Source organism: Heterodontus francisci, chromosome 12 (genome assembly GCF_036365525.1).
Source record: "Heterodontus francisci isolate sHetFra1 chromosome 12, sHetFra1.hap1, whole genome shotgun sequence".
In the NCBI taxonomy this organism is placed as follows: Eukaryota; Metazoa; Chordata; class Chondrichthyes; order Heterodontiformes; family Heterodontidae; genus Heterodontus; species Heterodontus francisci.
In genome coordinates, this window is record NC_090382.1 from 17869249 (window position 1) to 17894938 (window position 25690).

A 25690-nucleotide genomic window follows, 5' to 3' on the forward strand; every position below is an offset into this window, starting at 1 on the left:
TGTGTGTGAGAATGTGAGACTTGGCCTGAGTGAGAATGTGGGACTTGGTGTGAGTGAGAATGTGGGCCTTGGCCTGAGTGAGAATGTGGGACTTGGTGTGAGTGAGAATGTGGGACTTGGTGTGAGTGAGAATGTGGGACTTGGTGTGAGTGAGAATGTGAAACTTGGTGTGAGTGAGAATGTGGGACTTGGTGTGAGTGAGAATGTGGGACTTGGTGTGAGTGAGAATGTGGGACTTGGTGTGAGTGAGAATGTGGGCTTGGTGTGAGTGAGAATGTGGGACTTGGTGTGAGTGAGAATGTGGGACTTGGTGTGAGTGAGAATGTGGGACTTGGTGTGAGTGAGAATGGGGGACTTGGTGTGAGTGAGAATGTGGGACAAGGTGTGAGTGAGAATGTGGGACTCGGCCTGAGTGAGAATGTGGGACTTGGTGTGAGTGAGAATGTGAGACTTGGCCTGAGTGAGAATGTGGGACTTGGTGTGAGTGAGAATGTTGGACTTGGTGTGAGTGAGAATGTGGGACTTGGTGTGAGTGAGAACGTGAAACTTGGTGTGAGTGAGAATGTGGGACTTGGTGTGAGTGAGAATGTGGGACTTGGTGTGAGTGAGAATGTGGGACTTGGTGTGATTGAGAATGTGGGACTTGGTGTGAGTGAGAATGTGAAACTTGGTGTGAGTGAGAATGTGGGACTTGGTGTGAGTGAGAATGTGGGACTTGGCGTGAGTGAGAATGTGGGACTTGGGGTGAGTGAGAATGTGGGCCTTGGTGTGAGTGAGAATGTGAGACTTGGTGTGAGTGAGAATGTGAAACTTGGGGTGAGTGAGAATGTGGGCCTTGGTGTGAGTGAGAATGTGAGACTTGGTGTGAGTGAGAATGTGAAACTTGGTGTGAGTGAGAACGTGGGAATTGGTCTGAGTGAGAATGTGGGACTTGGTGTGAGTGAGAATGTGAAACTTGGTGTGAGTGATAATGTGGTACTTGGCGTGAGTGAGAATGTGGGTCTTGGTGTGAGTGAGAATGTGAGACTTGGTGTGAGTGAGAATGTGAAACTTGGTGTGAGTGAGAATGTGGGACTTGGTGTGAGTGAGAATGTGAAACTTGGTGTGAGTGAGAATGTGAGACTTGGCGTGAGTGAGAATGTGGTACTTGGCGTGACTGAGAATGTGGGCCTTGGTGTGAGTGAGAATGTGGGGCTTGGTGTGAGTGAGAATGTGGGACTTGGTGTGAGTGAGAATGTGAAACTTGGTGTGAGTGAGAATGTGAGACTTGGCGTGAGTGAGAATGTGGTACTTGGCGTGACTGAGAATGTGGGACTTGGTGTGAGTGAGAATGTGAGACTTGGCGTGAGTGTGAATGTGGTACTTGGCGTGACTGAGAATGTGGGCCTTGGTGTGAGTGAGAATGTGAGACTTGGTGTGAGTGAGAATGTGAAACTTGGTGTGAGTGAGAATGTGGGACTTGGTGTGAGTGATAATGTGAGACTTGGTGTGAGTGAGAATGTGAGACTTGGTGTGAGTGTGAATGTGAAGCTTGGTGTGAGTGAGAATGTGATACTTGGCGTGAGTGGGAATGTGGGGCTTTGTGTGAGTGAGAATGTGATACTTGGCGTGAGTGAGAATGTGGGGCTTGGTGTGAGTGAGAATGTGGGACTTGGTGTGAGTGAGAATGTGGGAATTGGCCTGAGTGAGAATGTGAAACTTGTTGTGAGTGAGAATGTGGGACTTGGTGTGAGTGAGAATGTGAAACTTGGTGTGAGTGAGAATGTGGGACTTGGTGTGAGTGAGAATGTGAGACCTGGTTTGAGTGAGAATGTGGGACTTGGCGTGAGTGAAAATGTGGGACTTGGTGTGTGAGAATGTGAGACTTGGTGCGAGTGAGAATGTGGGGCTTGGCCTGAGTGAGAATGTGGGACTTGGTGTGAGTGAGAATGTGGGACTTGGTGTGAGTGAGAATGTGAGACTTGGTGTGAGTGACAATGTGGGGCTTGGCCAGAGTGAGAATGTGAAACTTGGTGTGAGTGAGAATGTGGGACTTGGTGTGAGTGAGAATGTGAAACTTGGTGTGAGTGAGAATGTGGGACTTGGTGTGAGTGAGAATGTGGGACTTGGTGTGAGTGAGAATGTGGGACTCGGCCTGAGTGAGAATGTGGGACTTGGTGTGAGTGAGAATGTGAGACTTTGCCTGAGTGAGAATGTGGGACTTGGTGTGAGTGAGAATGTGGGGCTTGGCCTGAGTGAGAATGTGAAACTTGGTGTGAGTGAGAATGTGGGACTTGGTGTGAGTGAGAATGTGAAACTTGGTGTGAGTGAGAATGTGAGACTTGGTGTGAGTGAGAATGTGGGACTTGGTGTGAGTGAGAATGTGGGACTCGGCCTGAGTGAGAATGTGGGACTTGGTGTGAGTGAGAATGTGGGACTTGGTGTGAGTGAGAATGTGAAACCTGGTGTGAGTGAGAATGTGGGACTTGGTGTGAGTGAGAATGTGAGACTTGGTGTGAGTGAGAATGTGGGACTTGGCGTGAGTGAGAATGTGGGACTTGGTGTGAGTGAGAATGGGAGACTTGGCGTGAGTGAGAATGTGGTACTTGGCGTGAGTGAGAATGTGGGCCTTCGTGTGAGTGAGAATGTGAGACTTGTTGTGAGTGAGAATGTGAAACTTGTTGTGAGTGAGAATGTGGGACTTGGCGTGAGTGAGAAAGTGGGCCTTGGTGTGAGTGAGAATGTGAGACTTGTTGTGAGTGAGAATGTGAGACTTGTTGTGAGTGAGACTGTGAGACTTGGTGTGAGTGAGAATGTGGTACTTGGGGTGAGTGAGAATGTGGGCCTTGGTGTGAGTGAGAATGTGAGACTTGGTGTGAGTGAGAATGTGAAACTTGGTGTGAGTGAGAACGTGGGAATTGGTCTGAGTGAGAATGTGGGACTTGGTGTGAGTGAGAATGTGAAACTTGGTGTGAGTGATAATGTGGTACTTGGCGTGAGTGAGAATGTGGGTCTTGGTGTGAGTGAGAATGTGAGACTTGGTGTGAGTGAGAATGTGAAACTTGGTGTGAGTGAGAATGTGAGACTTGGCGTGAGTGAGAATGTGGGACTTGGTGTGAGTGAGAATATGGGACTTGTTGTGAGTGAGAATGTGAGACTTGGCGTGAGTGAGAATGTGGTACTTGGCGTAACTGAGAATGTGGGCCTTGGTGTGAGTGAGAATGTGACACTTGGTGTGAGAGAGAATGTGGGACTTGGTGTGAGTGAGAATGTGAAACTTGGTGTGAGTGAGAATGTGAGACTTGGCGTGAGTGAGAATGTGGTACTTGGCGTGACTGAGAATGTGGGCCTTGGTGTCAGTGAGAATGTGGGACTTGGTGTGAGTGAGAATGTGGGACTTGGTGTGAGTGAGAATGTGAAACTTGGTGTGAGTGAGAATGTGAGACTTGGCGTGAGTGAGAATGTGGTACTTGGCGTGACTGAGAATGTGGGACTTGGTGTGAGTGAGAATGTGAGACTTGGCGTGAGTGTGAATGTGGTACTTGGCGTGACTGAGAATGTGGGCCTTGGTGTGAGTGAGAATGTGAGACTTGGTGTGAGTGAGAATGTGAAACTTGGTGTGAGTGAGAATGTGGGACTTGGTGTGAGTGATAATGTGAGACTTGGTGTGAGTGAGAATGTGAGACTTGGTGTGAGTGAGAATGTGAAACTTGGTGTGAGTGAGAATGTGATACTTGGCGTGAGTGAGAATGTGGGGCTTGGTGTGAGTGAGAATGTGATACTTGGCGTGAGTGAGAATGTGGGGCTTGGTGTGAGTGAGAATGTGGGACTTGGTGAGAGTGAGAATGTGGGAATTGGCCTGAGTGAGAATGTGAAACTTGTTGTGAGTGAGAATGTGGGACTTGGTGTGAGTGAGAATGTGAAACTTGGTGTGAGTGAGAATGTGGGACTTGGTGTGAGTGAGAATGTGAGACCTGGTTTGAGTGAGAATGTGGGACTTGGCGTGAGTGAAAATGTGGGACTTGGTGTGAGTGAGAATGTGAGACTTGGTGTGAGTGAGAATGTGGGGCTTGGCCTGAGTGAGAATGTGGGACTTGGTGTGAGTGAGAATGTGGGACTTGGTGTGAGTGAGAATGTGAGACTTGGTGTGAGTGACAATGTGGGGCTTGGCCAGAGTGAGAATGTGAAACTTGGTGTGAGTGAGAATGTGGGACTTGGTGTGAGTGAGAATGTGAAACTTGGTGTGAGTGAGAATGTGGGACTTGGTGTGAGTGAGAATGTGAGACTTGGTTTGAGTGAGAATGTGGGACTTGGCGTGAGTGAGAATGTGGGGCTTGGCCTGAGTGAAAATGTGAGACTTGGTGTGAGTGAGAATGTGGGGCTTGGCCTTAGTGAGAATGGAAAATTGGTGTGAGTGAGAATGTGGGACTTGATGTAAGTGAGAATGTGAGACTTGGTTTGAGTGAGAATGTGGGACTTGGTGTGAGTGAGAATGTGAGACTTGGTTTGAGTGAGAATGTGAGACTTGGCGTGAGTGAGAATGTGAGACTTGGCCTGACTGAGAATGTGGGACTTGGTGTGAGTGAGTATGTGGGGCTTGGCCTGAGTGAGAATGTGAGACTTGGTGTGAGTGAGAATGTGGGACTTGGTGTGAGTGAGAATGTGGGACTTGGTGTGAGTGAGAATGTGGGACTCGGCCTGAGTGAGAATGTGGGACTTGGTGTGAGTGAGAATGTGGGACTTGGTGTGAGTGAGAATGAGGGACTCGGCCTGAGTGAGAATGTGGGATTGGTGTGAGTGAGAATGTGAGACATTGCCTGAGTGAGAATGTGGGACTTGGTGTGAGTGAGAATGTGGGGCTTGGCCTGAGTGAGAATGTGAAACTTGGTGTGAGTGAGAATGTGGAACTTGGTGTGAGTGAGAATGTGGGACTTGGTGTGATTGAGAATGAGAAACCTGGTGTGAGTGAGAATGTGGGACTTGGTGTGAGTGAGAATGTGAGACTTGGTTTGAGTGAGAATGTGGGACTTGGTGTGAGTGAGAATGTGAAACTTGGTGTGAGTGAGAATGTGGGACTTGGTGTGAGTGAGAATGTGAGACTTGGTTTGAGTGAGAATGTGGGACTTGGCGTGAGTGAAAATGTGGGACTTGGTGTGAGTGAGAATGTGAGACTTGGTGTGAGTGAGAATGTGGGGCTTGGCCTGAGTGAGAATGTGGGACTTGGTGTGAGTGAGAATGTGGGACTTGGTGTGAGTGAGAATGTGAGACTTGGTGTGAGTGAGAATGTGGGGCTTGGCCTGAGTGAGAATGTGAAACTTGGTGTGAGTGAGAATGTGGGACTTGGTGTGAGTGCGAATGTGGTGCTTGGTGTGAGTGAGAATGTGGGACTCGGCCTGAGTGAGAATGTGGGACTTGGTGTGTGTGAGAATGTGAGACTTGGCCTGAGTGAGAATGTGGGACTTGGTGTGAGTGAGAATGTGGGCCTTGGCCTGAGTGAGAATGTGGGACTTGGTGTGAGTGAGAATGTGGGACTTGGTGTGAGTGAGAATGTGGGACTTGGTGTGAGTGAGAATGTGAAACTTGGTGTGAGTGAGAATGTGGGACTTGGTGTGAGTGAGAATGTGGGACTTGGTGTGAGTGAGAATGTGGGACTTGGTGTGAGTGAGAATGTGGGCTTGGTGTGAGTGAGAATGTGGGACTTGGTGTGAGTGAGAATGTGGGACTTGGTGTGAGTGAGAATGGGGGACTTGGTGTGAGTGAGAATGTGGGACAAGGTGTGAGTGAGAATGTGGGACTCGGCCTGAGTGAGAATGTGGGACTTGGTGTGAGTGAGAATGTGAGACTTGGCCTGAGTGAGAATGTGGGACTTGGTGTGAGTGAGAATGTTGGACTTGGTGTGAGTGAGAATGTGGGACTTGGTGTGAGTGAGAATGTGAAACTTGGTGTGAGTGAGAATGTGGGACTTGGTGTGAGTGAGAATGTGGGACTTGGTGTGAGTGAGAATGTGGGACTTGGTGTGATTGAGAATGTGGGACTTGGTGTGAGTGAGAATGTGAAACTTGGTGTGAGTGAGAATGTGGGACTTGGTGTGAGTGAGAATGTGGGACTTGGCGTGAGTGAGAATGTGGGACTTGGTGTGAGTGAGAATGGGAGACTTGGCGCGAGTGAGAATGTGAGACTTGGTTTGAGTGAGAATGTGGGACTTGGTGTGAGTGAGAATGTGAGACTTGGTTTGAGTGAGAATGTGAGACTTGGCGTGAGTGAGAATGTGAGACTTGGCCTGACTGAGAATTTGGGACTTGGTGTGAGTGAGTATGTGGGGCTTGGCCTGAGTGAGAATGTGAAACTTGGTGTGAGTGAGAATGTGGGACTTGGTGTGAGTGAGAATGTGGGACTTGGTGTGAGTGAGAATGTGGGACTCGGCCTGAGTGAGAATGTGGGACTTGGTGTGAGTGAGAATGTGCGACTTGGTGTGAGTGAGAATGTGGGACTCAGCCTGAGTGAGAATGTGGGACTTGGTGTGAGTGAGAATGTGAGACATTGCCTGAGTGAGAATGTGGGACTTGGTGTGAGTGAGAATGTGGGGCTTGGCCTGAGTGAGAATGTGAAACTTGGTGTGAGTGAGAATGTGGAACTTGGTGTGAGTGAGAATGTGGGACTTGGTGTGAGTGAGAATGAGAAACCTGGTGTGAGTGAGAATGTGGGACTTGGTGTGAGTGAGAATGTGGGACTTGGTGTGAGTGAGAATGTGAGACATTGCCTGAGTGAGAATGTGGGACTTGGTGTGAGTGAGAATGTGGGGCTTGGCCTGAGTGAGAATGTGAAACTTGGTGTGAGTGAGAATGTGGAACTTGGTGTGAGTGAGAATGTGGGACTTGGTGTGAGTGAGAATGAGAAACCTGGTGTGAGTGAGAATGTGGGACTTGGTGTGAGTGAGAATGTGGGACTTGGTGTGAGTGAGAATGTGAAACTTGGTGTGAGTGAGAATGTGGGACTTGGTGTGAGTGAGAATGTGAGACTTGGTTTGAGTGAGAATGTGGGACTTGGCGTGAGTGAAAATGTGGGACTTGGTGTGAGTGAGAATGTGAGACTTGGTGTGAGTGAGAATGTGGGGCTTGGCCTGAGTGAGAATGTGGGACTTGGTGTGAGTGAGAATGTGGGACTTGGTGTGAGTGAGAATGTGAGACTTGGTGTGAGTGAGAATGTGGGGCTTGGCCTGAGTGAGAATGTGAAACTTGGTGTGAGTGAGAATGTGGGACTTGGTGTGAGTGAGAATGTGAAACTTGGTGTGAGTGAGAATGCGGGACTTGGTGTGAGTGAGAATGTGAGACTTGGTGTGAGTGAGAATGTGAAACTTGGTGTGAGTGAGAATGTGGGACTTGGTGTGAGTGAGAATGTGAAACTTGGTGTGAGTGAGAATGTGGGACTTGGCGTGAGTGAGAATGTGGGGCTTGGCCTGAGTGAGAATGTGAGACTTGGTGTGAGTGAGAATGTGGGGCTTGGCCTGAGTGAGAATGGAAAATTGGTGTGAGTGAGAATGTGGGACTTGGTGGAAGTGAGAATGTGAGACTTGGTTTGAGTGAGAATGTGGGACTTGGTGTGAGTGAGAATGTGAGACTTGGTTTGAGTGAGAATGTGAGACTTGGCGTGAGTGAGAATGTGAGACTTGGCCTGACTGAGAATGTGGGACTTGGTGTGAGTGAGAATGTGGGACTTGGTGTGAGTGAGAATGTGGGGCTTGGCCTGAGTGAGAATGTGAGACTTGGTGTGAGTGAGAATGTGGGACTTGGTGTGAGTGAGAATGTGGGACTTGGTGTGAGTGAGAATGTGGGACTCGGCCTGAGTGAGAATGTGGGACTTGGTGTGAGTGCGAATGTGGGGCTTGGTGTGAGTGAGAATGTGGGACTCGGCCTGAGTGAGAATGTGGGACTTGGTGTGAGTGAGAATGTGAGACTTGGCCTGAGTGAGAATGTGGGCCTTGGCCTGAGTGAGAATGTGGGACTTGGTGTGAGTGAGAATGTGGGACTTGGTGTGAGTGAGAATGTGGGACTTGGTGTGAGTGAGAATGTGAAACTTGGTGTGAGTGAGAATGTGGGACTTGGTGTGAGTGAGAATGTGGGACTTGGTGTGAGTGAGAATGTGGGACTTGGTGTGAGTGAGAATGTGAAACTTGGTGTGAGTGAGAATGTGGGACTTGGCGTGAGTGAGAATGTGGGGCTTGGCCTGAGTGAGAATGTGAGACTTGGTGTGAGTGAGAATGTGGGGCTTGGCCTGAGTGAGAATGGAAAATTGGTGTGAGTGAGAATGTGGGACTTGGTGGAAGTGAGAATGTGAGACTTGGTTTGAGTGAGAATGTGGGACTTGGTGTGAGTGAGAATGTGAGACTTGGTTTGAGTGAGAATGTGAGACTTGGCGTGAGTGAGAATGTGAGACTTGGCCTGACTGAGAATGTGGGACTTGGTGTGAGTGAGAATGTGGGACTTGGTGTGAGTGAGAATGTGGGGCTTGGCCTGAGTGAGAATGTGAGACTTGGTGTGAGTGAGAATGTGGGACTTGGTGTGAGTGAGAATGTGGGACTTGGTGTGAGTGAGAATGTGGGACTCGGCCTGAGTGAGAATGTGGGACTTGGTGTGAGTGCGAATGTGGGGCTTGGTGTGAGTGAGAATGTGGGACTCGGCCTGAGTGAGAATGTGGGACTTGGTGTGAGTGAGAATGTGAGACTTGGCCTGAGTGAGAATGTGGGCCTTGGCCTGAGTGAGAATGTGGGACTTGGTGTGAGTGAGAATGTGGGACTTGGTGTGAGTGAGAATGTGGGACTTGGTGTGAGTGAGAATGTGGGCTTGGTGTGAGTGAGAATGTGGGACTTGGTGTGAGTGAGAATGTGGGACTTGGTGTGAGTGAGAATGTGGGACTTGGTGTGAGTGAGAATGGGGGACTTGGTGTGAGTGAGAATGTGGGACAAGGTGTGAGTGAGAATGTGGGACTCGGCCTGAGTGAGAATGTGGGACTTGGTGTGAGTGAGAATGTGAGACTTGGCCTGAGTGAGAATGTGGGACTTGGTGTGAGTGAGAATGTTGGACTTGGTGTGAGTGAGAATGTGGGACTTGGTGTGAGTGAGAACGTGAAACTTGGTGTGAGTGAGAATGTGGGACTTGGTGTGAGTGAGAATGTGGGACTTGGTGTGAGTGAGAATGTGGGACTTGGTGTGATTGAGAATGTGGGACTTGGTGTGAGTGAGAATGTGAAACTTGGTGTGAGTGAGAATGTGGGACTTGGTGTGAGTGAGAATGTGGGACTTGGCGTGAGTGAGAATGTGGGACTTGGGGTGAGTGAGAATGTGGGCCTTGGTGTGAGTGAGAATGTGAGACTTGGTGTGAGTGAGAATGTGAAACTTGGGGTGAGTGAGAATGTGGGCCTTGGTGTGAGTGAGAATGTGAGACTTGGTGTGAGTGAGAATGTGAAACTTGGTGTGAGTGAGAACGTGGGAATTGGTCTGAGTGAGAATGTGGGACTTGGTGTGAGTGAGAATGTGAAACTTGGTGTGAGTGATAATGTGGTACTTGGCGTGAGTGAGAATGTGGGTCTTGGTGTGAGTGAGAATGTGAGACTTGGTGTGAGTGAGAATGTGAAACTTGGTGTGAGTGAGAATGTGGGACTTGGTGTGAGTGAGAATGTGAAACTTGGTGTGAGTGAGAATGTGAGACTTGGCGTGAGTGAGAATGTGGTACTTGGCGTGACTGAGAATGTGGGCCTTGGTGTGAGTGAGAATGTGGGGCTTGGTGTGAGTGAGAATGTGGGACTTGGTGTGAGTGAGAATGTGAAACTTGGTGTGAGTGAGAATGTGAGACTTGGCGTGAGTGAGAATGTGGTACTTGGCGTGACTGAGAATGTGGGACTTGGTGTGAGTGAGAATGTGAGACTTGGCGTGAGTGTGAATGTGGTACTTGGCGTGACTGAGAATGTGGGCCTTGGTGTGAGTGAGAATGTGAGACTTGGTGTGAGTGAGAATGTGAAACTTGGTGTGAGTGAGAATGTGGGACTTGGTGTGAGTGATAATGTGAGACTTGGTGTGAGTGAGAATGTGAGACTTGGTGTGAGTGTGAATGTGAAGCTTGGTGTGAGTGAGAATGTGATACTTGGCGTGAGTGGGAATGTGGGGCTTTGTGTGAGTGAGAATGTGATACTTGGCGTGAGTGAGAATGTGGGGCTTGGTGTGAGTGAGAATGTGGGACTTGGTGTGAGTGAGAATGTGGGAATTGGCCTGAGTGAGAATGTGAAACTTGTTGTGAGTGAGAATGTGGGACTTGGTGTGAGTGAGAATGTGAAACTTGGTGTGAGTGAGAATGTGGGACTTGGTGTGAGTGAGAATGTGAGACCTGGTTTGAGTGAGAATGTGGGACTTGGCGTGAGTGAAAATGTGGGACTTGGTGTGTGAGAATGTGAGACTTGGTGCGAGTGAGAATGTGGGGCTTGGCCTGAGTGAGAATGTGGGACTTGGTGTGAGTGAGAATGTGGGACTTGGTGTGAGTGAGAATGTGAGACTTGGTGTGAGTGACAATGTGGGGCTTGGCCAGAGTGAGAATGTGAAACTTGGTGTGAGTGAGAATGTGGGACTTGGTGTGAGTGAGAATGTGAAACTTGGTGTGAGTGAGAATGTGGGACTTGGTGTGAGTGAGAATGTGGGACTTGGTGTGAGTGAGAATGTGGGACTCGGCCTGAGTGAGAATGTGGGACTTGGTGTGAGTGAGAATGTGAGACTTTGCCTGAGTGAGAATGTGGGACTTGGTGTGAGTGAGAATGTGGGGCTTGGCCTGAGTGAGAATGTGAAACTTGGTGTGAGTGAGAATGTGGGACTTGGTGTGAGTGAGAATGTGAAACTTGGTGTGAGTGAGAATGTGAGACTTGGTGTGAGTGAGAATGTGGGACTTGGTGTGAGTGAGAATGTGGGACTCGGCCTGAGTGAGAATGTGGGACTTGGTGTGAGTGAGAATGTGGGACTTGGTGTGAGTGAGAATGTGAAACCTGGTGTGAGTGAGAATGTGGGACTTGGTGTGAGTGAGAATGTGAGACTTGGTGTGAGTGAGAATGTGGGACTTGGCGTGAGTGAGAATGTGGGACTTGGTGTGAGTGAGAATGGGAGACTTGGCGTGAGTGAGAATGTGGTACTTGGCGTGAGTGAGAATGTGGGCCTTCGTGTGAGTGAGAATGTGAGACTTGTTGTGAGTGAGAATGTGAAACTTGTTGTGAGTGAGAATGTGGGACTTGGCGTGAGTGAGAAAGTGGGCCTTGGTGTGAGTGAGAATGTGAGACTTGTTGTGAGTGAGAATGTGAGACTTGTTGTGAGTGAGACTGTGAGACTTGGTGTGAGTGAGAATGTGGTACTTGGGGTGAGTGAGAATGTGGGCCTTGGTGTGAGTGAGAATGTGAGACTTGGTGTGAGTGAGAATGTGAAACTTGGTGTGAGTGAGAACGTGGGAATTGGTCTGAGTGAGAATGTGGGACTTGGTGTGAGTGAGAATGTGAAACTTGGTGTGAGTGATAATGTGGTACTTGGCGTGAGTGAGAATGTGGGTCTTGGTGTGAGTGAGAATGTGAGACTTGGTGTGAGTGAGAATGTGAAACTTGGTGTGAGTGAGAATGTGAGACTTGGCGTGAGTGAGAATGTGGGACTTGGTGTGAGTGAGAATATGGGACTTGTTGTGAGTGAGAATGTGAGACTTGGCGTGAGTGAGAATGTGGTACTTGGCGTAACTGAGAATGTGGGCCTTGGTGTGAGTGAGAATGTGACACTTGGTGTGAGAGAGAATGTGGGACTTGGTGTGAGTGAGAATGTGAAACTTGGTGTGAGTGAGAATGTGAGACTTGGCGTGAGTGAGAATGTGGTACTTGGCGTGACTGAGAATGTGGGCCTTGGTGTCAGTGAGAATGTGGGACTTGGTGTGAGTGAGAATGTGGGACTTGGTGTGAGTGAGAATGTGAAACTTGGTGTGAGTGAGAATGTGAGACTTGGCGTGAGTGAGAATGTGGTACTTGGCGTGACTGAGAATGTGGGACTTGGTGTGAGTGAGAATGTGAGACTTGGCGTGAGTGTGAATGTGGTACTTGGCGTGACTGAGAATGTGGGCCTTGGTGTGAGTGAGAATGTGAGACTTGGTGTGAGTGAGAATGTGAAACTTGGTGTGAGTGAGAATGTGGGACTTGGTGTGAGTGATAATGTGAGACTTGGTGTGAGTGAGAATGTGAGACTTGGTGTGAGTGAGAATGTGAAACTTGGTGTGAGTGAGAATGTGATACTTGGCGTGAGTGAGAATGTGGGGCTTGGTGTGAGTGAGAATGTGATACTTGGCGTGAGTGAGAATGTGGGGCTTGGTGTGAGTGAGAATGTGGGACTTGGTGAGAGTGAGAATGTGGGAATTGGCCTGAGTGAGAATGTGAAACTTGTTGTGAGTGAGAATGTGGGACTTGGTGTGAGTGAGAATGTGAAACTTGGTGTGAGTGAGAATGTGGGACTTGGTGTGAGTGAGAATGTGAGACCTGGTTTGAGTGAGAATGTGGGACTTGGCGTGAGTGAAAATGTGGGACTTGGTGTGAGTGAGAATGTGAGACTTGGTGTGAGTGAGAATGTGGGGCTTGGCCTGAGTGAGAATGTGGGACTTGGTGTGAGTGAGAATGTGGGACTTGGTGTGAGTGAGAATGTGAGACTTGGTGTGAGTGACAATGTGGGGCTTGGCCAGAGTGAGAATGTGAAACTTGGTGTGAGTGAGAATGTGGGACTTGGTGTGAGTGAGAATGTGAAACTTGGTGTGAGTGAGAATGTGGGACTTGGTGTGAGTGAGAATGTGAGACTTGGTTTGAGTGAGAATGTGGGACTTGGCGTGAGTGAGAATGTGGGGCTTGGCCTGAGTGAAAATGTGAGACTTGGTGTGAGTGAGAATGTGGGGCTTGGCCTTAGTGAGAATGTGGGACTTGGTGTGAGTGAGAATGTGATACTTGGCGTGAGTGAGAATGTGGGGCTTGGTGTGAGTGAGAATGTGATACTTGGCGTGAGTGAGAATGTGGGGCTTGGCGTGAGTGTGAATGTGGTACTTGGCGTGACTGAGAATGTGGGCCTTGGTGTGAGTGAGAATGTGAGACTTGGTGTGAGTGAGAATGTGAAACTTGGTGTGAGTGAGAATGTGGGACTTGGTGTGAGTGATAATGTGAGACTTGGTGTGAGTGAGAATGTGAGACTTGGTGTGAGTGAGAATGTGAAACTTGGTGTGAGTGAGAATGTGATACTTGGCGTGAGTGAGAATGTGGGGCTTGGTGTGAGTGAGAATGTGATACTTGGCGTGAGTGAGAATGTGGGGCTTGGTGTGAGTGAGAATGTGGGACTTGGTGAGAGTGAGAATGTGGGAATTGGCCTGAGTGAGAATGTGAAACTTGTTGTGAGTGAGAATGTGGGACTTGGTGTGAGTGAGAATGTGAAACTTGGTGTGAGTGAGAATGTGGGACTTGGTGTGAGTGAGAATGTGAGACCTGGTTTGAGTGAGAATGTGGGACTTGGCGTGAGTGAAAATGTGGGACTTGGTGTGAGTGAGAATGTGAGACTTGGTGTGAGTGAGAATGTGGGGCTTGGCCTGAGTGAGAATGTGGGACTTGGTGTGAGTGAGAATGTGGGACTTGGTGTGAGTGAGAATGTGAGACTTGGTGTGAGTGACAATGTGGGGCTTGGCCAGAGTGAGAATGTGAAACTTGGTGTGAGTGAGAATGTGGGACTTGGTGTGAGTGAGAATGTGAAACTTGGTGTGAGTGAGAATGTGGGACTTGGTGTGAGTGAGAATGTGAGACTTGGTTTGAGTGAGAATGTGGGACTTGGCGTGAGTGAGAATGTGGGGCTTGGCCTGAGTGAAAATGTGAGACTTGGTGTGAGTGAGAATGTGGTACTTGGGGTGAGTGAGAATGTGGGCCTTGGTGTGAGTGAGAATGTGAGACTTGGTGTGAGTGAGAATGTGAAACTTGGTGTGAGTGAGAACGTGGGAATTGGTCTGAGTGAGAATGTGGGACTTGGTGTGAGTGAGAATGTGAAACTTGGTGTGAGTGATAATGTGGTACTTGGCGTGAGTGAGAATGTGGGTCTTGGTGTGAGTGAGAATGTGAGACTTGGTGTGAGTGAGAATGTGAAACTTGGTGTGAGTGAGAATGTGAGACTTGGCGTGAGTGAGAATGTGGGACTTGGTGTGAGTGAGAATATGGGACTTGTTGTGAGTGAGAATGTGAGACTTGGCGTGAGTGAGAATGTGGTACTTGGCGTAACTGAGAATGTGGGCCTTGGTGTGAGTGAGAATGTGACACTTGGTGTGAGAGAGAATGTGGGACTTGGTGTGAGTGAGAATGTGAAACTTGGTGTGAGTGAGAATGTGAGACTTGGCGTGAGTGAGAATGTGGTACTTGGCGTGACTGAGAATGTGGGCCTTGGTGTCAGTGAGAATGTGGGACTTGGTGTGAGTGAGAATGTGGGACTTGGTGTGAGTGAGAATGTGAAACTTGGTGTGAGTGAGAATGTGAGACTTGGCGTGAGTGAGAATGTGGTACTTGGCGTGACTGAGAATGTGGGACTTGGTGTGAGTGAGAATGTGAGACTTGGCGTGAGTGTGAATGTGGTACTTGGCGTGACTGAGAATGTGGGCCTTGGTGTGAGTGAGAATGTGAGACTTGGTGTGAGTGAGAATGTGAAACTTGGTGTGAGTGAGAATGTGGGACTTGGTGTGAGTGATAATGTGAGACTTGGTGTGAGTGAGAATGTGAGACTTGGTGTGAGTGAGAATGTGAAACTTGGTGTGAGTGAGAATGTGATACTTGGCGTGAGTGAGAATGTGGGGCTTGGTGTGAGTGAGAATGTGATACTTGGCGTGAGTGAGAATGTGGGGCTTGGTGTGAGTGAGAATGTGGGACTTGGTGAGAGTGAGAATGTGGGAATTGGCCTGAGTGAGAATGTGAAACTTGTTGTGAGTGAGAATGTGGGACTTGGTGTGAGTGAGAATGTGAAACTTGGTGTGAGTGAGAATGTGGGACTTGGTGTGAGTGAGAATGTGAGACCTGGTTTGAGTGAGAATGTGGGACTTGGCGTGAGTGAAAATGTGGGACTTGGTGTGAGTGAGAATGTGAGACTTGGTGTGAGTGAGAATGTGGGGCTTGGCCTGAGTGAGAATGTGGGACTTGGTGTGAGTGAGAATGTGGGACTTGGTGTGAGTGAGAATGTGAGACTTGGTGTGAGTGACAATGTGGGGCTTGGCCAGAGTGAGAATGTGAAACTTGGTGTGAGTGAGAATGTGGGACTTGGTGTGAGTGAGAATGTGAAACTTGGTGTGAGTGAGAATGTGGGACTTGGTGTGAGTGAGAATGTGAGACTTGGTTTGAGTGAGAATGTGGGACTTGGCGTGAGTGAGAATGTGGGGCTTGGCCTGAGTGAAAATGTGAGACTTGGTGTGAGTGAGAATGTGGGGCTTGGCCTTAGTGAGAATGGAAAATTGGTGTGAGTGAGAATGTGGGACTTGATGTAAGTGAGAATGTGAGACTTGGTTTGAGTGAGAATGTGGGACTTGGTGTGAGTGAGAATGTGAGACTTGGTTTGAGTGAGAATGTGAGACTTGGCGTGAGTGAGAATGTGAGACTTGGCCTGACTGAGAATGTGGGACTTGGTGTGAGTGAGTATGTGGGGCTTGGCCTGAGTGAGAATGTGAGACTTGGTGTGAGTGAGAATGTGGGACTTGGTGTGAGTGAGAATGTGGGACTTGGTGTGAGTGAGAATGTGGGACTCGGCCTGAGTGAGAATGTGGGACTTGGTGTGAGTGAGAATGTGGGACTTGGTGTGAGTGAGAATGAGGGACTCGGCCTGAGTGAGAATGTGGGATTGGTGTGAGTGAGAATGTGAGACATTGCCTGAGTGAGAATGTGGGACTTGGTGTGAGTGAGAATGTGGGGCTTGGCCTGAGTGAGAATGTGAAACTTGGTGTGAGTGAGAATGTGGAACTTGGTGTGAGTGAGAATGTGGGACTTGGTGTGATTGAGAATGAGAAACCTGGTGTGAGTGAGAATGTGGGACTTGGTGTGAGTGAGAATGTGAGACTTGGTTTGAGTGAGAATGTGGGACTTGGTGTGAGTGAGAATGTGAAACTTGGTGTGAGTGAGAATGTGGGACTTGGTGTGAGTGAGAATGTGAGACTTGGTTTGAGTGAGAATGTGGGACTTGGCGTGAGTGAAAATGTGGGACTTGGTGTGAGTGAGAATGTGAGACTTGGTGTGAGTGAGAATGTGGGGCTTGGCCTGAGTGAGAATGTGGGACTTGGTGTGAGTGAGAATGTGGGACTTGGTGTGAGTGAGAATGTGAGACTTGGTGTGAGTGAGAATGTGGGGCTTGGCCTGAGTGAGAATGTGAAACTTGGTGTGAGTGAGAATGTGGGACTTGGTGTGAGTGCGAATGTGGTGCTTGGTGTGAGTGAGAATGTGGGACTCGGCCTGAGTGAGAATGTGGGACTTGGTGTGTGTGAGAATGTGAGACTTGGCCTGAGTGAGAATGTGGGACTTGGTGTGAGTGAGAATGTGGGCCTTGGCCTGAGTGAGAATGTGGGACTTGGTGTGAGTGAGAATGTGGGACTTGGTGTGAGTGAGAATGTGGGACTTGGTGTGAGTGAGAATGTGAAACTTGGTGTGAGTGAGAATGTGGGACTTGGTGTGAGTGAGAATGTGGGACTTGGTGTGAGTGAGAATGTGGGACTTGGTGTGAGTGAGAATGTGGGCTTGGTGTGAGTGAGAATGTGGGACTTGGTGTGAGTGAGAATGTGGGACTTGGTGTGAGTGAGAATGGGGGACTTGGTGTGAGTGAGAATGTGGGACAAGGTGTGAGTGAGAATGTGGGACTCGGCCTGAGTGAGAATGTGGGACTTGGTGTGAGTGAGAATGTGAGACTTGGCCTGAGTGAGAATGTGGGACTTGGTGTGAGTGAGAATGTTGGACTTGGTGTGAGTGAGAATGTGGGACTTGGTGTGAGTGAGAATGTGAAACTTGGTGTGAGTGAGAATGTGGGACTTGGTGTGAGTGAGAATGTGGGACTTGGTGTGAGTGAGAATGTGGGACTTGGTGTGATTGAGAATGTGGGACTTGGTGTGAGTGAGAATGTGAAACTTGGTGTGAGTGAGAATGTGGGACTTGGTGTGAGTGAGAATGTGGGACTTGGCGTGAGTGAGAATGTGGGACTTGGTGTGAGTGAGAATGGGAGACTTGGCGCGAGTGAGAATGTGAGACTTGGTTTGAGTGAGAATGTGGGACTTGGTGTGAGTGAGAATGTGAGACTTGGTTTGAGTGAGAATGTGAGACTTGGCGTGAGTGAGAATGTGAGACTTGGCCTGACTGAGAATTTGGGACTTGGTGTGAGTGAGTATGTGGGGCTTGGCCTGAGTGAGAATGTGAAACTTGGTGTGAGTGAGAATGTGGGACTTGGTGTGAGTGAGAATGTGGGACTTGGTGTGAGTGAGAATGTGGGACTCGGCCTGAGTGAGAATGTGGGACTTGGTGTGAGTGAGAATGTGCGACTTGGTGTGAGTGAGAATGTGGGACTTGGTGTGAGTGAGAATGTGAGACATTGCCTGAGTGAGAATGTGGGACTTGGTGTGAGTGAGAATGTGGGGCTTGGCCTGAGTGAGAATGTGAAACTTGGTGTGAGTGAGAATGTGGAACTTGGTGTGAGTGAGAATGTGGGACTTGGTGTGAGTGAGAATGAGAAACCTGGTGTGAGTGAGAATGTGGGACTTGGTGTGAGTGAGAATGTGGGACTTGGTGTGAGTGAGAATGTGAGACATTGCCTGAGTGAGAATGTGGGACTTGGTGTGAGTGAGAATGTGGGGCTTGGCCTGAGTGAGAATGTGAAACTTGGTGTGAGTGAGAATGTGGAACTTGGTGTGAGTGAGAATGTGGGACTTGGTGTGAGTGAGAATGAGAAACCTGGTGTGAGTGAGAATGTGGGACTTGGTGTGAGTGAGAATGTGGGACTTGGTGTGAGTGAGAATGTGAAACTTGGTGTGAGTGAGAATGTGGGACTTGGTGTGAGTGAGAATGTGAGACTTGGTTTGAGTGAGAATGTGGGACTTGGCGTGAGTGAAAATGTGGGACTTGGTGTGAGTGAGAATGTGAGACTTGGTGTGAGTGAGAATGTGGGGCTTGGCCTGAGTGAGAATGTGGGACTTGGTGTGAGTGAGAATGTGGGACTTGGTGTGAGTGAGAATGTGAGACTTGGTGTGAGTGAGAATGTGGGGCTTGGCCTGAGTGAGAATGTGAAACTTGGTGTGAGTGAGAATGTGGGACTTGGTGTGAGTGAGAATGTGAAACTTGGTGTGAGTGAGAATGCGGGACTTGGTGTGAGTGAGAATGTGAGACTTGGTGTGAGTGAGAATGTGAAACTTGGTGTGAGTGAGAATGTGGGACTTGGTGTGAGTGAGAATGTGAAACTTGGTGTGAGTGAGAATGTGGGACTTGGCGTGAGTGAGAATGTGGGGCTTGGCCTGAGTGAGAATGTGAGACTTGGTGTGAGTGAGAATGTGGGGCTTGGCCTGAGTGAGAATGGAAAATTGGTGTGAGTGAGAATGTGGGACTTGGTGGAAGTGAGAATGTGAGACTTGGTTTGAGTGAGAATGTGGGACTTGGTGTGAGTGAGAATGTGAGACTTGGTTTGAGTGAGAATGTGAGACTTGGCGTGAGTGAGAATGTGAGACTTGGCCTGACTGAGAATGTGGGACTTGGTGTGAGTGAGAATGTGGGACTTGGTGTGAGTGAGAATGTGGGGCTTGGCCTGAGTGAGAATGTGAGACTTGGTGTGAGTGAGAATGTGGGACTTGGTGTGAGTGAGAATGTGGGACTTGGTGTGAGTGAGAATGTGGGACTCGGCCTGAGTGAGAATGTGGGACTTGGTGTGAGTGCGAATGTGGGGCTTGGTGTGAGTGAGAATGTGGGACTCGGCCTGAGTGAGAATGTGGGACTTGGTGTGAGTGAGAATGTGAGACTTGGCCTGAGTGAGAATGTGGGCCTTGGCCTGAGTGAGAATGTGGGACTTGGTGTGAGTGAGAATGTGGGACTTGGTGTGAGTGAGAATGTGGGACTTGGTGTGAGTGAGAATGTGAAACTTGGTGTGAGTGAGAATGTGGGACTTGGTGTGAGTGAGAATGTGGGACTTGGTGTGAGTGAGAATGTGGGACTTGGTGTGAGTGAGAATGTGGGCTTGGTGTGAGTGAGAATGTGGGACTTGGTGTGAGTGAGAATGGGGGACTTGGTGTGAGTGACAATGGGGGACTTGGTGTGAGTGAGAATGTGGGACTAGGTGTGAGTGAGAATGTGGGACTCGGCCTGAGTGAGAATGTGGGACTTGGTGTGAGTGAGAATGTGAGACTTGGCCTGAGTGAGAATGTGGGACTTGGTGTGAGTGAGAATGTGGGACTTGGTGTGAGTGAGAATGTGAAACTTGGTGTGAGTGAGAATGTGAAACTTGGTGTGAGTGAGAATGTGGGACTTGGTGTGAGTGAGAATGTGAAACTTGGTGTGAGTGAGAATGTGGGCCTTGGTGTGAGTGAGAATGTGGGACTTGGTGTGAGTGAGAATGTGAGACCTGGTTTGAGTGAGAATGTGGGACTTGGCGTGAGTGAAAATGTGGGACTTGGTGTGAGTGAGAATGTGAGACTTGGTGTGAGTGAGAATGTGGGGCTTGTCCTGAGTGAGAATGTGGGACTTGGTGTGAGTGAGAATGTGGGACTTGGTGTGAGTGAGAATGTGAGACTTGGTGTGAGTGACAATGTGGGGCTTGGCCAAAGTGAGAATGTGAAACTTGGTGTGAGTGAGAATGTGGGACTTGGTGTGAGTGAGAATGTGAAACTTGGTGTGAGTGAGAATGTGGGACTTGGTGTGAGTGAGAATGTGAGACTTGGTTTGAGTGAGAATGTGGGACTTGGCGTGAGTGAGAATGTGGGGCTTGGCCTGAGTGAAAATGTGAGACTTGGTGTGAGTGAGAATGTGGGGCTTGGCCTGAGTGAGAATGGAAAATTGGTGTGAGTGAGAATGTGGGACTTGGTGTAAGTGTGAATGTGAGACTTGGTTTGAGTGAGAATGTGAGACTTGGTTTGAGTGAGAATGTGAGACTTGGCGTGAGTGAGAATGTGAGACTTGGCCTGACTGAGAATGTGGGACTTGGTGTGAGTGAGTATGTGGGGCTTGGCCTGAGTGAGAATGTGAGACTTGGTGTGAGTGAGAATGTGGGACTTGGTGTGAGTGAGAATGTGGGACTTGGTGTGAGTGAGAATGTGGGACTCGGCCTGAGTGAGAATGTGGGACTTGGTGTGACAGAGAATGTGGGACTTGGTGTGAGTGAGAATGTGGGACTCGGCCTGAGTGAGAATGTGGGACTTGGTGTGAGTGAGAATGTGAGACTTTGCCTGAGTGAGAATGTCGGACTTGGTGTGGGTGTGAATGTGGGGCTTGGCCTGAGTGAGAATGTGAAACTTGGTGTGAGTGAGAATGTGGAACTTGGTGTGAGTGAGAATGTGGGACTTGGTGTGAGTGAGAATGAGAAAACTGGTGTGAGTGAGAATGTGGGACTTGGTGTGAGTGAGAATGTTAGACTTGGTTTGAGTGAGAATGTGGGACTTGGTGTGAGTGAGAATGTGAAACTTGGTGTGAGTGAGAATGTGGGGCTTGGCCTGAGTGAGAATGTGGGACTTGGTGTGAGTGAGAATGTGGGACTCGGCCTGAGTGAGAATGTGGGACTTGGTGTGAGTGCGAATGTGGGGCTTGGTGTGAGTGAGAATGTGGGACTCGGCCTGAGTGAGAATGTGGGACTTGGTGTGAGTGAGAATGTGAGACTTGGCCTGAGTGAGAATGTGGGCCTTGGCCTGAGTGAGAATGTGGGACTTGGTGTGAGTGAGAATGTGGGACTTGGTGTGAGTGAGAATGTGGGACTTGGTGTGAGTGAGAATGTGAAACTTGGTGTGAGTGAGAATGTGGGACTTGGTGTGAGTGAGAATGTGGGACTTGGTGTGAGTGAGAATGTGGGACTTGGTGTGAGTGAGAATGTGGGCTTGGTGTGAGTGAGAATGTGGGACTTGGTGTGAGTGAGAATGGGGGACTTGGTGTGAGTGACAATGGGGGACTTGGTGTGAGTGAGAATGTGGGACTAGGTGTGAGTGAGAATGTGGGACTCGGCCTGAGTGAGAATGTGGGACTTGGTGTGAGTGAGAATGTGAGACTTGGCCTGAGTGAGAATGTGGGACTTGGTGTGAGTGAGAATGTGGGACTTGGTGTGAGTGAGAATGTGAAACTTGGTGTGAGTGAGAATGTGAAACTTGGTGTGAGTGAGAATGTGGGACTTGGTGTGAGTGAGAATGTGAAACTTGGTGTGAGTGAGAATGTGGGCCTTGGTGTGAGTGAGAATGTGGGACTTGGTGTGAGTGAGAATGTGAGACCTGGTTTGAGTGAGAATGTGGGACTTGGCGTGAGTGAAAATGTGGGACTTGGTGTGAGTGAGAATGTGAGACTTGGTGTGAGTGAGAATGTGGGGCTTGTCCTGAGTGAGAATGTGGGACTTGGTGTGAGTGAGAATGTGGGACTTGGTGTGAGTGAGAATGTGAGACTTGGTGTGAGTGACAATGTGGGGCTTGGCCAAAGTGAGAATGTGAAACTTGGTGTGAGTGAGAATGTGGGACTTGGTGTGAGTGAGAATGTGAAACTTGGTGTGAGTGAGAATGTGGGACTTGGTGTGAGTGAGAATGTGAGACTTGGTTTGAGTGAGAATGTGGGACTTGGCGTGAGTGAGAATGTGGGGCTTGGCCTGAGTGAAAATGTGAGACTTGGTGTGAGTGAGAATGTGGGGCTTGGCCTGAGTGAGAATGGAAAATTGGTGTGAGTGAGAATGTGGGACTTGGTGTAAGTGTGAATGTGAGACTTGGTTTGAGTGAGAATGTGAGACTTGGTTTGAGTGAGAATGTGAGACTTGGCGTGAGTGAGAATGTGAGACTTGGCCTGACTGAGAATGTGGGACTTGGTGTGAGTGAGTATGTGGGGCTTGGCCTGAGTGAGAATGTGAGACTTGGTGTGAGTGAGAATGTGGGACTTGGTGTGAGTGAGAATGTGGGACTTGGTGTGAGTGAGAATGTGGGACTCGGCCTGAGTGAGAATGTGGGACTTGGTGTGACAGAGAATGTGGGACTTGGTGTGAGTGAGAATGTGGGACTCGGCCTGAGTGAGAATGTGGGACTTGGTGTGAGTGAGAATGTGAGACTTTGCCTGAGTGAGAATGTCGGACTTGGTGTGGGTGTGAATGTGGGGCTTGGCCTGAGTGAGAATGTGAAACTTGGTGTGAGTGAGAATGTGGAACTTGGTGTGAGTGAGAATGTGGGACTTGGTGTGAGTGAGAATGAGAAAACTGGTGTGAGTGAGAATGTGGGACTTGGTGTGAGTGAGAATGTTAGACTTGGTTTGAGTGAGAATGTGGGACTTGGTGTGAGTGAGAATGTGAAACTTGGTGTGAGTGAGAATGTGGGACTTGGTGTGAGTGAGAATGTGAGACTTGGTTTGAGTGTGAATGTGGGACTTGGCGTGAGTGAAAATGTGGGACTTGGTGTGAGTGAGAATGTGAGACTTGGTGTGAGTGAGAATGTGGGGCTTGGCCTGAGAGAGAATGTGGGACTTGGTGTGAGTGAGAATGTGGGACTTGGTGTGAGTGAGAATGTGAGACTTGGTGTGAGTGAGAATGTGGGGCTTGGCCTGAGTGAGAATGTGGGGCTTGGTTTGAGTGAGAATGTGGGCCTCGGTGTGAGTGAGAATGTGGGCCTTGGTGTGAGTGAGAATGTCGGGCTTGGCCTGAGTGAGAATGTGGGTCTTGGTGTGAGTGAGAATGTGGGGCTTGGTTTGAGTGAGAATGTGGGCCTTGGTGTGAGTGAGAATGTGGGGCTTGGTGTGAGTGAGAATGTCGGGCTTGGCCTGAGTGAGAATGTGGGCCTTGGTGTGAGTGAGAATGTGGGGCTTGGTGTGAGTGAGAATGTCGGGCTTGGCCTGAGTGAGAATGTGGGCCTTGGTGTGAGTGAGAATGTGGGCCTTGGTGTGAGTGAGAATGTCGGGCTTGGCCTGAGTGAAAATGTGGGCCTTGGTGTGAGTGAGAATGTCGGGCTTGGCCTGAGTGAGAATGTGGGTCTTGGTGTGAGTGAGAATGTGGGGCTTGGTTTGAGTGAGAATGTGGGCCTTGGTGTGAGTGAGAATGTCGGGCTTGGCCTGAGTGAGAATGTGGGCCTTGGTGTGAGTGAGAATGTCGGGCTTGGCCTGAGTGAGAATGTGGGCCTTGGTGTGAGTGAGAATGTGGGGCTTGGTGTGAGTGAGAATGTCGGGCTTGGCCTGAGTGAGAATGTGGGCCTTGGTGTGAGTGAGAATGTGGGCCTTGGTGTGAGTGAGAATGTCGGGCTTGGCCTGAGTGAAAATGTGGGCCTTGGTGTGAGTGAGAATGTCGGGCTTGGCGTATGTGAGATTGAGGGACTTGGTGTTAATGATAACGTGGGCCTTGGTGTGAGTGAGAATGTCGGGCTTGGCGTATGTGAGATTGAGGGACTTGGTGTTAATGATAACGTGGGCCTTGGTGTGAGTGAGAATGTAGGCTTTGTTGTGACGCAGCATGTGGTCCATGGTGTAAGTGAGGAAGTGGAACTTGCTTTGAATGAGAGTTTAGCCCTTGATGGGATTTAAAATGTGGGGCTTGGTGTGAGTGAGAATGTGGGACTTCTTGTGATTCACACATAATTATTTGAGGGGAGCCCTTTTGATTGAGTTATTTGTTTGTATAGGGAAAATAATTGATTAAGAAAAAACACAGCATCCCCGACTAACATCATTGGGAAATTGCACTGTCTGCTGTGAGACAGGTCAGTGGTATACAGAGCTTGTAACATCAGCTCTGAGACCGCACGTTTTGCATTGAAACCATCCAATCCTCCTTAGATGATTGCAGAGGGCTGGAGAATTGCAAATATTACACCCTTGTTCTAAAAAGCGTGTAAGCATAAACCTAGCAACTACAGGCTAATCAGTTTAATCTCGGTGGTGGGAAAGCTTTTAGAAACAATAATCCAGAATAAAAGTAACAGTCATTTGGGCAAGTGCAGATTAGTTAAGAAATGCCAGTGCAAATTTATTAAGGCAGATCATCTTTAACTAACTTGATTGAGATCTTTGATGAGGCAACAAAGAGGGTTGATGAGGATCGTGCAGTTGATGTACATACATGGACTTCCAAAAGGCATTTGATAAAGTGTCACATAATAGACTTGCCAGCAAAATTGAATGCCTTGGAATAAAAGGGGCAGTGGCAGCATGAATATGAAGTTTTAAGTGTCTTAACACTTTCTTCTTTCTTTTGGGCCTCCTTATCTCGAGAGACAATGGATACGCGCCTGGAGGTGCTCAGTGGTTTGTGAAGCAGCGCCTGGAGTGGCTATAAAGGCCAATTCTGGAGTAACAGGCTCTTCCACAGGTGCTGCAGAGAAATTTGTTTGTTGGGGCTGTTGCACAGGTGGCTCTCCCCTTTCGCCTCTGTCTTTTTTCCTGCCAACTACTAAGTCTCTTCGACTCGCCACAATTTAGCCCTGTCTTTATGGCCGCCCGCCAGCTTATAAAGACGTCCGCAAACGCGACATGTCTTAACACTGCACTTGGAAAAGCATAGTATGATTAGAACAAGTCAGCATGGTTTTACTAACAGCAGATCCTGTTTGACAAATTTATTTGAGTTTTTTGAGGATGTCACCAGTAGGGTAGATAAAGGGGAACCAGTAGATGTGGTATACCTGGATTTTCAAAATGCATTTGATAAAAATGCCACATAAAAGATTAATAGACAAAATAAGGGCTCATAGTGTTAGGGGTAATATATTAGTGTGGATAGAGGATTGATTAACAGACAGGAAGCAAAGAGTAGGCATAAATGCTGCATTTTCAAGTTTTAGGCAGTGAATAGTGGGATACCGCAAGGATCAACGCTGGGGCCCCAGCTATTTACAATCTGTATGAATGACTTGGATGAAGAGACAGAGAATAATGTATCTAAGTTTGCTGATTATATAAAGCTCAGTGGAAAGGTAACATGCAGGGAGGACATAGAGAGACTGCAAAGAGATATAGACAGGTTAAGTGAGTGGACCATTCAGTCTATCATGCTTTAGTTCTTTGAAAAGGCAGACTCCCATTTCCCCTTCTGCAGTTAAGCAGGCAGGAACCATGTGACCCAGGGCAGCTAACTCTTGTAGGATGTAGTCTGGGAGGTTTCATCACATGATCTCCCACCTTCCAATCACCCAGCCTCGCACCCGTGCTCATGCCCGTCCTCACGTCCATCCTCGCGTCCATCCTCGTACCATCCTCACGCCTGTCCTCGTGTTCATCCTCACACCCATCCTCATGCCGTCCTCGTGCCCATCCTCAAGCCCATCATTGCACCATCCTCGCGCCTATCCTCGTGTCCATCCTCGCACCCGTCCTCGTGCCCATCCTCAAGCCCATCATTGCAACATTCTCGCACCCATCCTTGTGTCCATCCTCGCACCCATCCTCGCGCCCATCCTCGCACCCATCCTCGCGCCCATCCTCGCACCCATCCTCGCACCCATCCTCGTGTCCATCCCCGCACCCATCCTCGCACCCATCCTCGCACCCA

At 48.9% G+C, this 25690-nt stretch overlaps 1 protein-coding gene across 1 annotated transcript in view; it reads left to right on the forward strand.

Moving 5' to 3' along the window:
• The window catches only part of LOC137375680 (fap1 adhesin-like), a 67216-nt gene extending 41904 nt beyond the window's left edge, over positions 1 to 25312 (forward strand). The window contains exon 2 of the mRNA XM_068043069.1: positions 25238 to 25312. Within this exon, the coding sequence (XP_067899170.1) occupies positions 25238 to 25312 (75 nt within the window). The remainder of the gene's footprint in view (positions 1 to 25237) is intronic.
• Positions 25313 to 25690: the final 378 nt, after the last annotated feature.